Source organism: Loxodonta africana, chromosome 10 (genome assembly GCF_030014295.1).
Source record: "Loxodonta africana isolate mLoxAfr1 chromosome 10, mLoxAfr1.hap2, whole genome shotgun sequence".
Taxonomy (NCBI): domain Eukaryota; kingdom Metazoa; phylum Chordata; class Mammalia; order Proboscidea; family Elephantidae; genus Loxodonta; species Loxodonta africana.
In genome coordinates this window covers 12,416,194-12,431,324 of record NC_087351.1, presented here as the reverse complement: position 1 = coordinate 12,431,324, position 15,131 = coordinate 12,416,194, and the positions used below count along the sequence as shown (strand labels likewise).

Below are 15,131 nucleotides of genomic sequence, written 5' to 3'. Positions count from 1 at the left end.
TACATTATACTGTAGTCTGTTAAGTGTATGATAGCATTGTGTCTAAAAAAACAATGTATATACCTTAATTTAAAAATACTTTATTGCTAAAAAGTGCTAACCATCTTCTGAGCCTTTAGTGAGTCATAATCTTTTTGCTGTTGGAGGGTCTTGCCTTGATCTTGATGGCTGCTGACTGATGAGGGTGGTGGTTGCCAAAGGTTGGGGTGACTGTCACAATTTCTTAAAATAAGACAATGAAGTTTGCCACATTGATGGACTCTTCTTTCATGAAAGATTTCTCTGTAGTATGCAATGCTGTTTGATAGCATTTTACCCCCAGTTGAACTTCTTTCAAAGTTGGAGTCATTCCTCTCAAACCACTGCTTTATCAACTAAGTTTATGTAATATTCTAAATCCTCGGTTGTCATTTCAACAGTGTTTACAGTATCTTCACCAGAAGTAGATTCCATCTCAAGAAACTACTTTCTTTGCCCATCCATAAGAAATAATTCCTCATTCGTTAAAGCTTTATCATGACATTTCAGCAATTCAGTCACATCTTCAGGCTCCACTTCTATTTCTCTTGCTATTTCCACCACAGCTGCAGGTACTTCCTCCACTAAAATCTTGAACCCCTCAAAGTCATCCATGAGGGTTGGAATCATATTCTTCCAAACTCCCATTAATGCTCATATTTTGACCTCCTCCCATGAATCAAGAATGTTTTTAACGGCACCTAGAATGGTGAGTCCTTTCAGAAGGTTTTCAATTTACCTTCCCCAGATCCATCAGAGGAATCACTGTCTATGGCAGCAGTAGCCTTATAAAATGTATTTCTTGAATAATAAGACTTCAAAGTTGAAGTTACTCCTTGATCCGTGGGCTGCAGAAAGGATGTTGTGTTAGCAGGCATGAAAACAACATTGCTCTCCTTGTACATCTTCATCAGAGCTCTTGGGTGACCAGATGCACTGTTAATCAGCAGTAATACTTTGAAAGGAATCTTTTTTTCTGAGCACTAATATTTTGAAAGGAATCTTTTTTTCTGAGCAGTAGGCCTCAACAGCGGGCTTACAATATTCAGTAAACCATGTTGTAAGCAGACGCACTGACATTCAGGCTTTGTTGTCCCATTTGTAGAGCTTAGGTAAAGTAGATTTAGCATAATTCTTAAGGGCCCTAGGATCTTCGGAATGGTAAATGAGCATTGGCTTCAACTTAAAGTCACCAGTTACATTAGCTAATGAGAGAGTCAGCCTGTCCTTTGAAACCTGGAAGTGAGGCATTGACTTCTCCTCTCTAGCTGGAAATGTATCCTCGATGGCATCTTCTCCCAGTATAGGGCTGCTTCGTCTACACGGAAGTCTGTGGTTCAGCGTAGCCCCTTCATCAACTATCTCAGCTGGATCTTCTGGATCACTCGCTGCTGCAGCTCTACATCAGCACTTGCTGTGTCACCTTGCCCTTTTATGCCATGGAGACAGCTTCTTTCCTTAAACCCCATGAACCAACCTCTGCCAGCTTCAGACTTTTCTTCTGCAGCTTCCTCACCTCTCTCAGCCTTCACAGAATTGAAGAGAGTTGGGGCCTTGCTCTGGATGAGGCTTTGGCTTGAGGGAATGTTGTGGCTGGTTTGACCTTCTGTCCAGACCGCTAAAACTTTCTCCGTGTCAGCAATCAGGCTGTTTCGCCTTCCTGTCCTTCATGTGTTCACTGGAGTAGCACTTGTAATTTCCTTCAAAAACTTTTCCTCTGCATTCACAGCTTGGCTAACGGCTTGGGCCAAGAGGCCTAGCTTTCAGCCTGTCTCGGCTTTCGACATGCCTGTTTCACTAAGCTTCATCATTTCTAGCTTTGGATTTAAAGTGAGAGACGTGCAACTCTTCCTTTCACTTTAACACTTAGAGGCGATTGTAGGGTTATTAATTGGCCTGATTTCAATACTGTCGTGTCTCAGGAAACAGGGAGGCCTGAGGAGAGGGAGAGAGATGGGGGAATGGCTGGTCAGTGGAGCAGCCAGAACATACACATCATTTATTAAGTTCGCTGTCCTATATGGGCGTGGTTCATGGCACCCCAAAACAATTACAATAGTAACAGCAAAGATCACAGATCACAGATCACCATAACAGATATAATAATAATGAAAACGTTTGAAATATTAGGAGAATAAACAAAACGTGACAAACACAAAGTGAGCACATGCTGTTGGAAAAATGGTGCCGATAGACTTGTTAGACACATGGTTGCCACAAACCTTCAATTTGTAAAAAATGAAGTATCTGCAAAGTGCAATAAAATAATATACGCCTGTATAATCATAATGTACATATTCCTTTATATAACTTATTTGATATTAAAAATTCACATATATCAGAAAAAATTTTTTTATCTTGCTATGTAGTCTCCCAGTAAAGCAAAAGCTATCTAAGTCTTGGGGAATTGAAAATGCAGTTGGCACATGAATATGACGGTGCAGATTAAGAGATGCTTAATGGGACATTACGCTTCCTTATGGAAAGAGGTACGCGACCTCTTTCGAGTGTACTGGGACTCTGTTTTAAATACTCTTTTATGTTGAAAACTAATGCAGCATAACAACAGTTGGAAAAATAGAGTGATATGATTATAAATAAAGCATGCAGGATTTTTCCTCCCTCTATTTTTTTTTAAGAGTACTATTATTAACATTTCTGAGTTTTCCTTCTCAGGCCTTCTGTTTTAGGCACACTTTTATATAGTTGTAATCATAGGACACAGCTATTCTAGTTCCTACTTTTTTTCTCTCAACATTATATTGTTGCCAGATTGTCTTTATAATGATTATTTTAGTAACTGCTTAACATTCCATAAGGAGCCCTGGTGGCACAGTGGTTAAAGCACTTGGCTGCTAACTGAAGGGTCGGCGGTTCGAACTCACCAGCCGTTCTGCAGGAGAAAGATGTGGCAGTCTGCTTCTGTAAAGATTTACAGCCTTGGAAACCCTATGGCACAGTTCCACTCTGCCTTACAGGGTTGCTGTGAGTTGGAATCAACTCTGTGGCAATGGGTTTGGGTTTTGGTAACATTCCACTGAGAAACGGTATGACAGGTTTTCAACCATTTTCTTGTCTTATTGATGAACCCTTAGTTTTTTTGTTTTTTTTTTTTTAATTTGGGGATGATCATCTAGTGTATATAGAGCCTTCCTTCATTTGAGTAATTTTTTTTAAGACAGAGTTCTAGACGTAGGATTCTTAGTGAAAGAGTTTGAATTCCTTTATGATTGTTGATAAAGATTGCCCAGTTACTTTTTAAAACAGATTCACTAATTTATAATATTACCAAGCAATATGAGGGCCAGTTGCACAGCACTCCTATCACTATTGGATATTATACTCCTAAAAAGATTTTTTGAAGTATATTTTTCACTAATTAATGTGGAAAAAATGCTGCCAAGCTCTTAAATTTATATAAGTTTGATTACTGGTGAAGTAGAGTGCACATCTTAGTCAGGGTTCTAATGGGCACTTGATATCAGATTTAGGGGTTATTCTCCCTGAAGGGAAGCCTAGCCCTTTATATGACATTGCTTCTTCTGGGCAGATATGTTGGGAACCAAAGAAGCAGATGATAGGCTTAATATTTTATTAACAGGACTGTGCCATGATAAAAACTAGGACTTAAAGAATTTGTAAAAAAAAAAAATAGATTTTCCTTTCTAAAATGTAAAAGAGTATAGTTATTCCTAATTTCTCACCAATTCAGGTCTGCTGAACTATACAACTCCAAAAGCCACCATTCAGATAGAAATCAGAGTCATTGAGTAGTGGTCCCTACAAGGTGTGCAGTGTGATTGTTCTGCCTATAGTATCTTTTCCAGGTACAGTAGGGCTGTTCTCCATTAAAAAAACAATGACCTAAAACCACGCATTTGTGTATGCTCTCATTTTAGAGTCTTGGCCTTTTCCTCAGCCTCCATTACTTCTGTTGCAGTTAAGATTGATGGAGTTGATTTAGGGGAGGCCATTCATTTGTCTGGACCTATTTTCACACTAAAGTGGAATCCCAGAAACTATAGTAATGGAACACACAGCATAGAAGTAATTGTCCAGGTAAGTGAGTAACTTTCAATTTGCTGTGTAAATGATTATGCTATATCCACATTGAACTCTGATTTAGGAAATTTTCAGTCAATTGGTAAAGATGAAACTAAGTTTGATTTTGGAAAATTCAATACATTTTATCTAGTACATTCTGAAAATAGGCTCGATCTAGAATAGGTAAATTCATAGACACAGGAAATAGAATAGAGGTTACCAGGAGCCAGGAAGCCAGGAATGGGGAGTTACTGTTTAACGGGATGAAGAAGTTCTGGAAATAAGATAGTGGTAATGGTTACACGGCAGTGTAAATGTACTTAATACTGCTGAATTGTATGCTTAAAAATGGTTAAGAAGGTCAATTTTAGGTGTATTTTACCACAATAAGAAAAAAATGAAGCTATTCAGAGATAACTGAGAGTAGTTATTGGAAGCCTACTCTTGGAGCATTATAAATATTTAAATCTTCTTGAGAGTTACTTCTCTGCTGTGCTTATAACTAGGATTCTGTTGGAAGAAGAGAGACTGTTCACCACATATTTTCTGTTGAAGAGGATCTTCATCTCACGTTTGAGCCCCTGGCATCGTTTATTCTCCTTACTGACCACTATATCGTGGTGAGTGAATTCAACCAGATGTTATACGTGTTTTTACTGGATTTGGTAAATCCAAAGTCCAAAACAATATAGTTATGTAAAAAGAAAGCTGAACCTTATAAATAAAATTAAATTTTTGTTATTTATGTACAACCCACTGCTGTCGAGTCGATTCCGACTCCTAGCAACCCCATAGGGTTTCCGAGGCTATAAATCCCTACCGAAGCAGACTGCCACACCTTTCTTCTGCAGAGCTGCTGGTGGTTTCGAACCACGGGCCTTTCGGTTAGCAGTCAATCACTTTAACCCCTGCACCAGCAGGGATGCTTGGGGTGTTACTTATATAGAAGAATAAAATGCTTTTAAGTTGATTTGAGTTAGAAGGTGGAGAGGCCTGGACAAGCAATACCTGTGATTTGGGACCTGGTTCTAACCAATGCCATAAAACCAGGATAACTGAGGGAATTATAGGGATTGTACTGAGTTGGCTTAAGGGTTGTTCAAAAATAATATTACTTCTTATATAAACAATATATGCTCAATATAGAAAACTTGGAAAATAGAGAAATCTGTAAAGTGGAATCAGCCCCACATCCTTCTGTTGTCATAACCATTGTATTTATCTTTATGATACTCTATTTTTCCTTACTTTTCTCTCCCGTATACATATACATATAAAACCAAATCTGTTGCTGTCGAGTCAATTCCAACTCACAGTGACCCTGTGGACAGGGGAAAACTGCCCCGTAGAGTTTCCGAGGCTGTAAATCCTTGCGTTAGCAGACTGCCACATCTTTCTCCCGCAGAGCAGCTGGTGCGTTCAAAGCGCCAGCCTTTTAGTTGGCGGCTGAGTGCTTGACCACTGTCACCAGGGTTCAATACACGTATACTGTATGTGTGTGTATATATAGAGATATATGTGAATTTTTGATATAAAGTAGTAGTATATTTTTCATTCTCTTTTGCGGTCTGATTTTTTTTAACTGAAGGATTTGTTTTGACCATTTTGTCACATTTTATTTTGTAACATGATATTTATTGGCTGCATTATATTGTCCTAGATATACCAAATTTATTTAACCACTCCCTTCTTTGTTGGACAGTTGTTTCCAATTTTTTTCTCTAATGTAAATAATGCTCATAACTTAAGTTTCTGTATATATCTCTAATACAGTAAGTTGAAATAAATTCCTAGAAATGACTTGCTGGATCAAAGGGTGGGCACACTATTGTATATACTTATTTATTATAATTATTGTAAAGTACATATTATTTATTCATTGCTTTTTGTCTGTTCTCCCTTTTTACAACATAAGCCCCAGATGGTCAGGGAAATTGTTTGGTGTTTCAACATCTAGTAGGCCCTTAAATATTTTTTGAGCAAATAAATGGGTATTTTTATTTAATATTTTTTTGTGCGTTGGGTGGAAGTTTACAGAGCAAATCTGGTTACCATTCGGTAGTTTGTACATAAAGTGTTTCATGGCCTTGGTTTCCTTCCCTGTAAGGTGTCAGCACTCTCCCTGTTTCTGCCCTGGGTTTCCCTTTACCTTTTGTCCTGCTTTTCTGCCCTTTCCTACCTTCTCATCTTTGCGTTTAGGTAAATATTGCCCTTTTGATCTCATACAATTGATGTTTTAAGGAGCTCGTTCCTCTTGGGTGTTACTGTTTATTTTATGGACCTATCTGTGGTTTGGCTGGAAGGTTGTCTCCAGGAATGGCTTCAGTTCCAGGTCAGAAGGGTGTCTTAGGGCCATAGTCCCAGAGGTTCCTTCAGTCTCTGTTAGACCAGTAAGTCTGATCATTTTTGTGAATTTGATTTTTTGTTTTACATTTTTCTCCCACTCTGTCTAAGTGGGTATTTTTTTTTAAGTTTTTAATAGTTTTCTAGAGAAACTGTGGCAACTTATACTCTATTTTCCTCAGGTCTCACCTATCCTTGGTATTAACATAAAATACAAACATGTTATAAAGACAATTTAAACCTTCCTTAATTCTACCTCCCAGAGATAACCATCATTGGTCATTTTGGCATGTATCCTTATAGACTTAAAAAGTATATTTGTTATTACTTTAGTTTTCGTTTATTACTTGTGTGATTATTGAGCTTTTTAAAAAATATGATTAATGGGCATTTGTATCTCATGTTATAAATTTTTATTTTTGTCCTTTATTTTGCTTTTTGGGATTTTTAATAGTCACCCAGATCTGGCTTCATGTATTTTTAATGTGCATAGGAATCACCTGGGAATTTTATTAAAATGCCGATTCTGATTCAGTGGGTCTAGGCTGGGGCCTGAGATTCTGCATTTATAACAGCCTCAAGGTGGTGTCGGTGATGGTCTGGGCACCATACCTTGAGAAGCCAGCATCTAGATCACGTGTGTCTTCACAGTCAGTTAATCTCCAAGTGAACAAGAAAGCAAAAGAAGACGTAGTCTCTACTGACTCAGCTTCTAGTCTGCATATGTTAATTTTTTAACCTTATTCAACTCTAAATAAAACAAAACAGACTATACTTCTCCCACTACAATGAAAATGACTATTTTAATTTAATCACTTAATATAACTGAATAAAAATTACTTAGTTTCAATATTGGTCAAATATACATATTCTGAAAGAGTAATGCTGGAAAAAAAAATGCTGAAGAACCTTATAATTTTCTTTTTTGGTGAATCAGTTGTTTGATTCTCTCTGACCATATATTTTTCTTACATAGTCATTTTTGTCAATAATGCCATTTCCAGTTTTGTTAATAATACCATTTAAAGAATCTTGACAGAAGCCGTACTCACGAATCTATTTCATATTGACATCTATGTCTCTGCAGGCCCGGGTCCTTTTTGTGCTTATTGTGCTGGTCCAGCTCACCCTTCTCATTATTTTTAGGTATCGAGGACATCCAAAGCTTAAAGGTTAGTCATGGTCCCTTTTAATCTTAGAAGACTTTATTTTAAAGTTATCACATAATATCCTTACTAATACCAAACCAAAAACCAAACCCACTGCTGTCAGGTCAATTCTGACTCTATAGCGACCCATAGGGTTTCCAAGGCTGTAACTCTTTACGGAAGCAGACTGCCAAATCTTTCTTCTGTAGACCCGCTAGTGGTTTCGAACCAATGACCTTTTGGTTGGCAATCCAGTGTTTTAACCACTGTGCCACCAGGGCTCCTTATCCTCACTAATTAAAAAAAAACCCAATACCGTCGAGTCAATTCCAACTCATAGTGACCCTATAGGAAGAGTAGAACTGCCCCATAGAGTTTCCAAGGAGCGCCTGGATTTGAACTGCTGACCTTTTGGTTAACAGCCGTAGCTCTTAACCACTACTCCACCAGGGTTTCTGTCCTCACTGATACCAAGTAGTAAATATCAATATAAATTGTCTTTGCATGAGCTCTGTGAGATGCATCCTTCATGCTATTAAACTATTTCCACAATACCTTATCTTGAAAAAAATCACTGTTTTGTAGCTACCTGGCTGCAAAATGAAGCTCAACTAAAATGGGGACACAAACTACAATATATCTCAAAGTGATTAACTTTTAATGTAAGTAGCTATTTAATCTAATTCTGAAACCTATTCATCCAAATAACTAAAGTAAGGTCCTAAACAAAGCTTGAAACATGAAAGGGCGTATGTACAAATTCTGAATTACATGTACAGAGCGAGCTACAGAAACACTGTAAAGAAAGTGACTTTGCCAATGGTGCCCCCCACCTCTCCTGACAGATGTCTCCACCTGGATATGTTCCCTCCCTATAATCTGGTAATATATTAACAGAAAATGAAGGTTAGTTGATAATTATTGATATACAACCACTCTTAGGGGAGTTTGAACTTTATAAAATAGGATCACTGAGTAAGGAGGGCCCTGCATCCTAACCAGGTATCCTCCCACTCTTTGTAACCGGTTTTCCTCACTGTGGGGAGCCAGAGACTCAGGGGAGTTTTTGTCCGTAGTCACAATCATGCCTCACCTCAGACTTCTTAAGATGATTTACCAGTGCCTCAGCCTTCCCTCCCCCGCCCTAGATGACACAGATGAAAACGCCTGCTTTGATGCCTGGCACACAGCAGGTACTCCGGAAGTATTTGTGAAGTCTGTTGACTCTCACCCCATTGAGGAAGGAAATAAAGATTTGCTGTCCCATCTCTGATAGCTGCTAAAAAAATGTGCCAAGCCTTTATGGGCATGGTTGTGGAACATTAAGAAGCCCTTTGGCTATTCATTTCCTTCTCGTTTCCCTTCAGTAAACCAATACTAGATTGGAGAGTGGTGCTTTTAATGGTCTTTTGGAACCGTGAAGCTTCCCATGGGTATGTTTAGGCAAAAGAATAATATGTTTTTCCATTCAATTATGCCTTTTCTATTAAAATATCTCTTTATAAACATCTGTATAAAAGCACTATCTAATATTGACCATTAGGAGTGATCAGAGTTATAAAATGTAGGTACGAGTAGAGAACCTTTCTCACTGATTTTCAGCTCTCTCCATCATTCAGTTCTTAATCTAACTTTGGTTCTATCAATTGACCCTTTTTGGCTGACCAATAATAAGGGGGTGAAGAGGGATGGCCCTTTTGTCCTCCCACATTCTTGATTTGCTTGAAAACCTCTTTCTCTTTTCATTCATCACACTTCATTGCAGTGATTCCTGAATCTGCCAGCACCTCAAATTACCTAGGGACCTTTTTGATATAAAATGGTATTTATATTTTTTATTCCCATATTGACTGAATCAAAATATTTGAGGAAGTGGTCTGGGAACCTCCATTGATAAAAGTGCTTCCCAGATGATTCTGAAGAGTTGCCAGGTTTAGAAACCATGACTTGACTGTCTAAACCCAAAAAGAGAGAAACAGAAGTAGTCACAGCTCTTTTATAATTATCAGTAGGGCTTTTCTGTTAGTTGGCTTTTAAGTCTTTTGAAGACTGAGCATGATTACTAATTTTAAAGTAACATTCAATTACGTATAAATACTTTTCATTGACTGAGTTCCTTAATAAATACAACAAACAGCTACAGATGCTGTGCTCTCTGCTGTAAAAGTAAAATGTCCCTGCACAGTTACAAAGAATCTAGTTTCAAAGTAAATTGAAACAGGATTATGATATAAAATGGTTTCTCTGCCATTTTGGACCCTTGCCCTAAAGATTTAGCAAAAATGACTGAATTTAAAAAAAAATATTCATTTGAACGGCAGATATGGATAGAGATCCTGAAATTATTTCACGGTCCACATGTGGGAAGAAAGAAAAGTAGAATACCTAGTTCTCAAATTCACTCCCTGCCACATCCTTGGCTGGCCCCATTTTCCTTGTTCTTCCTGGGACGTTGTACTCTGTTGACTGTTCCTTCTTTCTTAAGAACCTCTGTTCTCGGTATGTCAGGGTCACTGCACTCTCTGACTTCTCCCCTGCCTTCTCTGATCCTTCTTTCTGCGTTTCCTTCACAGGCTTCTCTTCCATAAGCCGCAAATAAATAAGGTCTGCTGTTCTCTACTCTTCTTTTTTTTTTTTTTTTTTAACATTCTATGCTTTAGAAAATTACTTCAAAGTCTCACCACTCACTGCTTTATAGATACTTCTTAAATTTTAATATCTGTTCCTGATCTCTCTCACTGAGTTCCCAGATGCCTACTAGATATATTTACTAAGAAAATCCTAACATCCCTCAAACCTGCTCCTCTTTTATTTTCCCATCTCTCTTAATGGCACCATTATTCCCTATGCCATTTTTCACTAATCCCTGATCTTGAATCCCTAATGTCAATATATAATTAAAGCCTATTAATTCTTTCTTCAGATGTTTCTTTTCCTTTTGAAGGGACACCAATACCATGTCAATACCACCTCCTCTCTGGATTACTGAATAACTGCTGCTCCTACATCCCGTCTACCTCATCCGTCCTCTTCCTCATTAGCAGATTACCCCTCTCGTGGCATCTTATTCATAAGATTACTTCCATGCTCTCCAGAGCTCAGGAATAAAAGATCAGACAAATCTCCCAGACATTAAAGCCACTCCACAATCTGGTCTTACCTAACTAACCATATCTTCAACCATTTAACTGTATTTCAGCCTGGACAATTTCTTCACTGTTGCCTACACATCCATGCTCATTTCTGCTTCTTTGCTTTTGCCCTGATTTAAATTATTTTTCTAAATTTATCTAAACCTTAAGGAGCCCTGGTTGGTGGAGTGGTAAAGCACTTGGCTGCTAAAGGAAAAGTTGGTGGTTCGAACCCACCAGCTGCTCTGTGGGAGAAAGATGTGGCAGTCTGCTTCCGTAAAGATTATAGCCTTGGAAATCCTATGGGGCAGTTCTGCATTGTCCTATAGGGTCACTATGAGTCAGAATCAACTCAACGGTAGTGGGTTTGGTTGCATCTTTATCTAAACCTTAACCTCCTTTAGGGCTCAGTTTAAGCCCTCTCTTTCCATACCATTTTCTCCAACCATTCCAGGTCATGATGAGCTCTTGCTTCTCTGTATCCCTATAGCCCTTCCTGATGTAATTCTATAATCGGCCAATCACCTTGCTTTACACAGCCACTTCAAATGTATATACATTTTCTCCTGTACACAGTTTCCAGATTGTAAATTCCTCAAGGTAGGAACTCGGTTTTCTCCTTCTTTTCAGTTTCCCACAGCACCCAGCACTGATGTATGTACATAATAGACAGTCAATATGTTGAATTAAATTTCCCTTATCCTTTCCTAACTTGGATGAAATCCCTGGGATCAGGGACTGATGGTGGAAGACTGAGGAAAAGGATAAATAGCTCCTTTTTGTGCTGTTAATGATTAAACAGCAAAAACAGTTAAATGGAAGACAGTTAACTGAATAGGTACTGTACACACTACGGAATGTTTTCCTGCTTATACTTATTTTTAAGAATTCTCTCAAAAAGTTTGAGAAACCTTGTTACACATGTATATTTTCCTGCACATATTGTAAATGGTAAATATTTAAGGGCCCCAGACTCATTATATGGGGGTACCAGTATCTTTGCATAGTTATTTAAAATTTATATTTTATCTACATTATCTCTCTTAATCCTTACAACAGTCCTGTGAGGTAGGTATTATTGTCACCATTTTAAAGATGAGAAAACTAAGGTGTAGAGAAGTTACGTAGTTTGTCCAGTGTCTCATAGCTAATGAGAGTCAGGAAGGATGCAAAACCCAAGTCTTCTGACCCAAGGTCAGGTCTTTCCTCCAGACAACAGTTCAGTGTTTACACAGCACTCTGCCAGTTACATCAGAGTCTCAGGGGTGGGACCTAAGCGTCAGTATTTTTTAAAGCTCCCCAGGTGATTCCAAGGTGCAGTCAAAGCTGAGAAGCACTGCTCTGTCTAAAGCAGTATTTCCCAATCCTGGCTGCTTAGAATCACCTGGGTTGCCATCTAAGCTCCCTCCTCTACCCCAGGTCAATTAAATCAGAACCTCTAGATTTAAAACTCCCCCAGGTTATTCTAATGTGCAGCCAAGGTAAAGAATCCTTGCTTAGGATTTAAAGGATAGTTGCCTATAAACCTAAAAGGTTATTTATTTTAATAAATATTATTATAATTGGATATGTAGATTAGGACTTTGAGACATACCAGCCTAGAACAAAAAAGAATCTGAGAAAGAAATGAGTAGCAAGTATGTAACACACAAAGTGAGAAGGGTCATGTATTATCAGGCTTCATAGGAAATTAACTCTGTCAGCAGGCTGAACAGTGTTTTAAGTATAAAATGAATATGCTGGCCTATTAGAAAAGACATAACTTATTTAACTTATATCAGGCTGTCTTTCTTTGGATCCAGACTTTTAAGTATTTCTTACTACTAGTGTTCAGTATACACTGAGCCACCTATCAGAGTCTTCGGCTAATTGGTTTATTATCAGCCACGTATATGAATGAAAATGGCTGGCTGGGGTTGCAGATCTGTGGTACTACAGTCTGTGCCACAGAGTGGACTTCTCTCTGTCAAGAGGCTCTTATGCTGGGCGTTTACGCACTATATTTTAGGAAGATGTTAATTTGGAGAGCTTTCGGGGTCGCTTTGAACTGGTATGAGGACAGACTCAAGAGCTGTATCAGTTACATGAAAGGATTATTGGACAAATACTAATATTTAAGATTAGACTGAAGAAATTCCCACAGAATCCAGACTTTCTTGAGCCACGGAGGTTGGATGGACCCCTGAAACTAATGCCATGAGATAATCTTTAAACCTTAAACCAAAAATATCCCCTAAAGTCTTTGTAAAACCAAATAACCGTTTAGCTTAACTAGTAAAGAATGTCTGCCTTGAGCATTGTACTCTTTTAAGATCTATCTATATGGGATCAAATTGACAACAGCAATTCGAAAGATTAGATAGGAAACTTAGGGGGCAGTGAGCTTATGTTAATGGGGGAAGAATAATTCAAGTAGAAGAATGTAATCAAAGTCACTGAACTGATGTGTAGAAATTGTTGAACTGATGTATGTTCTGCTGTGTATATTCTCAACAATAACAAAAGATTAGACTGAAGACACATTGATATTCCTTTGATATATTTTGATATGCCTTAGGGAAATTTATACATTTGGATACTAAATCCCATAGAAAACAGAAACTCGATCATCCTTTCAGCACATCACTATCTTTCAAACCTACATGAACATAAAGTAGCATAGTCCTCTGGCAGGTATTTCTTTCTTGTACTCAGTCTCATACATACACACCCTTTCTTTGAACTTTCTATCCTCGCAGTTCTAAGTGAATTGGCGCACTAGGATTTCTACCAACTACTGAATTTAAAGTGGGATCATCTGTACATAGTTACCATATAACAAAGGATTTGCTGAATATATAACAAATAGCCCATGGAAGTATTCTAGAAAATGTTACAGAGAAATTGAACTTTGTATGTGTTCACTGGATTTTTCAAATTCATCTTGTTTAGGACCTCCAGGATTTATAAATCTGACCTCATTTTCCCTTCATGTCTTGAGCAAAATAAATATCTTCTACTATTCTGTGTTGTTGCTGAACCTATATACAGCGCTGGGTAAGTAAATTAGGAAACCTGAGGTTGTAGAGAATTCTGCCAAAGGATATATAGAACATTTTGACATGGAGTCATTTGGGCTCCTGAGGGCGTAATGAACAGTACATGGATCCTTCTTAAGTCATTTCCTACATAGTCTTGGGAAATAGAGTTTTTTCCTAATATGTCTAAAGAACTTTGAGTGGACACCAAGTTAACGTAAGGGTACAGAGAAGACAGTTAAAGAATTGGTATTTGTGTAGAAATGTAATAGAAGATAGTTCAGCTTAAATGCAACCTCTTCAGGACAGCCCTCATTGACCACGTTAAAGTTCTCCCTCCATTTCATCACGTTTTTTTCCCTCATTACCCTGCTCAGAATTTATGAGGATTACCTTGTCTATCATCTGTCCCCCCATTAGAATAGCCACTGGAGTCTTGTCTGTCTTGTTCACTCCATGCCCAGCACTAAGCATAGCGACCAGTGTGTGGTTCACTGAGTATCTACTAATGTGTGGTTCCAAAAACTCAGCTCAAAAAAGAGAAACTGAGATGAACAATGAGTTCAGGCATATGTAAGTGCTTTTGTTGCATTTTTAATTATTATACCCAAGACTTAGGAAGTCACTTAGCCACTTACGGAAGCAGAAAGCACTGTAAACCTTATTTAGGCTTTTTGTTAGTTTTCTTTGGTGACAAAAAAAAACAATTAAGAGTAAATTAGTCTGTTTGTTGCCTAGTCTTTGTCTTTGTCTTTGCTTTATACTTTTATTCCACCTTTGGACTTTTCTTTGCTCATTAGTATCTCCCACCAGAGAACAGGAAGTGGTTAAGTTAGAAATATGACACTTAACAATTCTATGTAACAAGCTCTGGCACATTCCCCCTTGGAGGTCAGCTCTCCGTTAGAAGATGGGCCAAAGCTTTTTGAGACACTTGTCTTACACCAGGAGGCAAAGCAAGTGGCTTGGTTCTTAGGCTGGAAAAGAAAACAATAAAGGGCAGAAGTTGCTCCATTTGTAAAAATTGAAACTTGAAGATAAAACACTTTTTTTAGGCTAATCTCTCTAAAGGAGTTTTTGTAATATGTATCTGAGAAAACTGCATATGACTTTTAAAAGCTGAGCTCTACTCTTGCCAACAAATGGTTATTTGCATTTTGAGAAGGGAAGTCTGACTGTCCATTACCACTCATTGACAATACAGTAGTTCCCTGAAACTGCACCCTGAGAAGGGCCAGTAATTAATAGAGGGGACTGAAAAGTCAGCATTGCATTCCAGATGAAAAATTAAAGAAGCAAGTGAAATTCTGTATACGTTAACCCTAAGTACGTAGTTGGTGTACACAGTAATGACTGTGGGTCATCAAGAAAAGATTAAAATACATTCATTATGTTAATGAGAATGAGAAGTACATACAAGTATATTTTAG

At 38.0% G+C, this 15,131-nt stretch overlaps 1 protein-coding gene across 3 annotated transcripts in view; it reads left to right on the top strand.

Annotated features, from left to right (window-relative positions):
* The window catches only part of TMEM62 (transmembrane protein 62), a 35,979-nt gene that overhangs the window by 16,639 nt on the left and 4,209 nt on the right, over window positions 1-15,131 (top strand). For 2 of the 3 annotated variants that reach the window (XM_023558743.2, XM_064292071.1), the window contains 4 exons: window positions 3,918-4,077; window positions 4,569-4,682; window positions 7,493-7,577; window positions 13,616-13,720. In XM_023558743.2, coding sequence (XP_023414511.2) covers window positions 3,918-4,077; window positions 4,569-4,682; window positions 7,493-7,577; window positions 13,616-13,720 — 464 coding nt within the window. The remainder of the gene's footprint in view (window positions 1-3,917; window positions 4,078-4,568; window positions 4,683-7,492; window positions 7,578-13,615; window positions 13,721-15,131) is intronic. The other variant, XM_064292070.1, reaches the window with a different exon arrangement.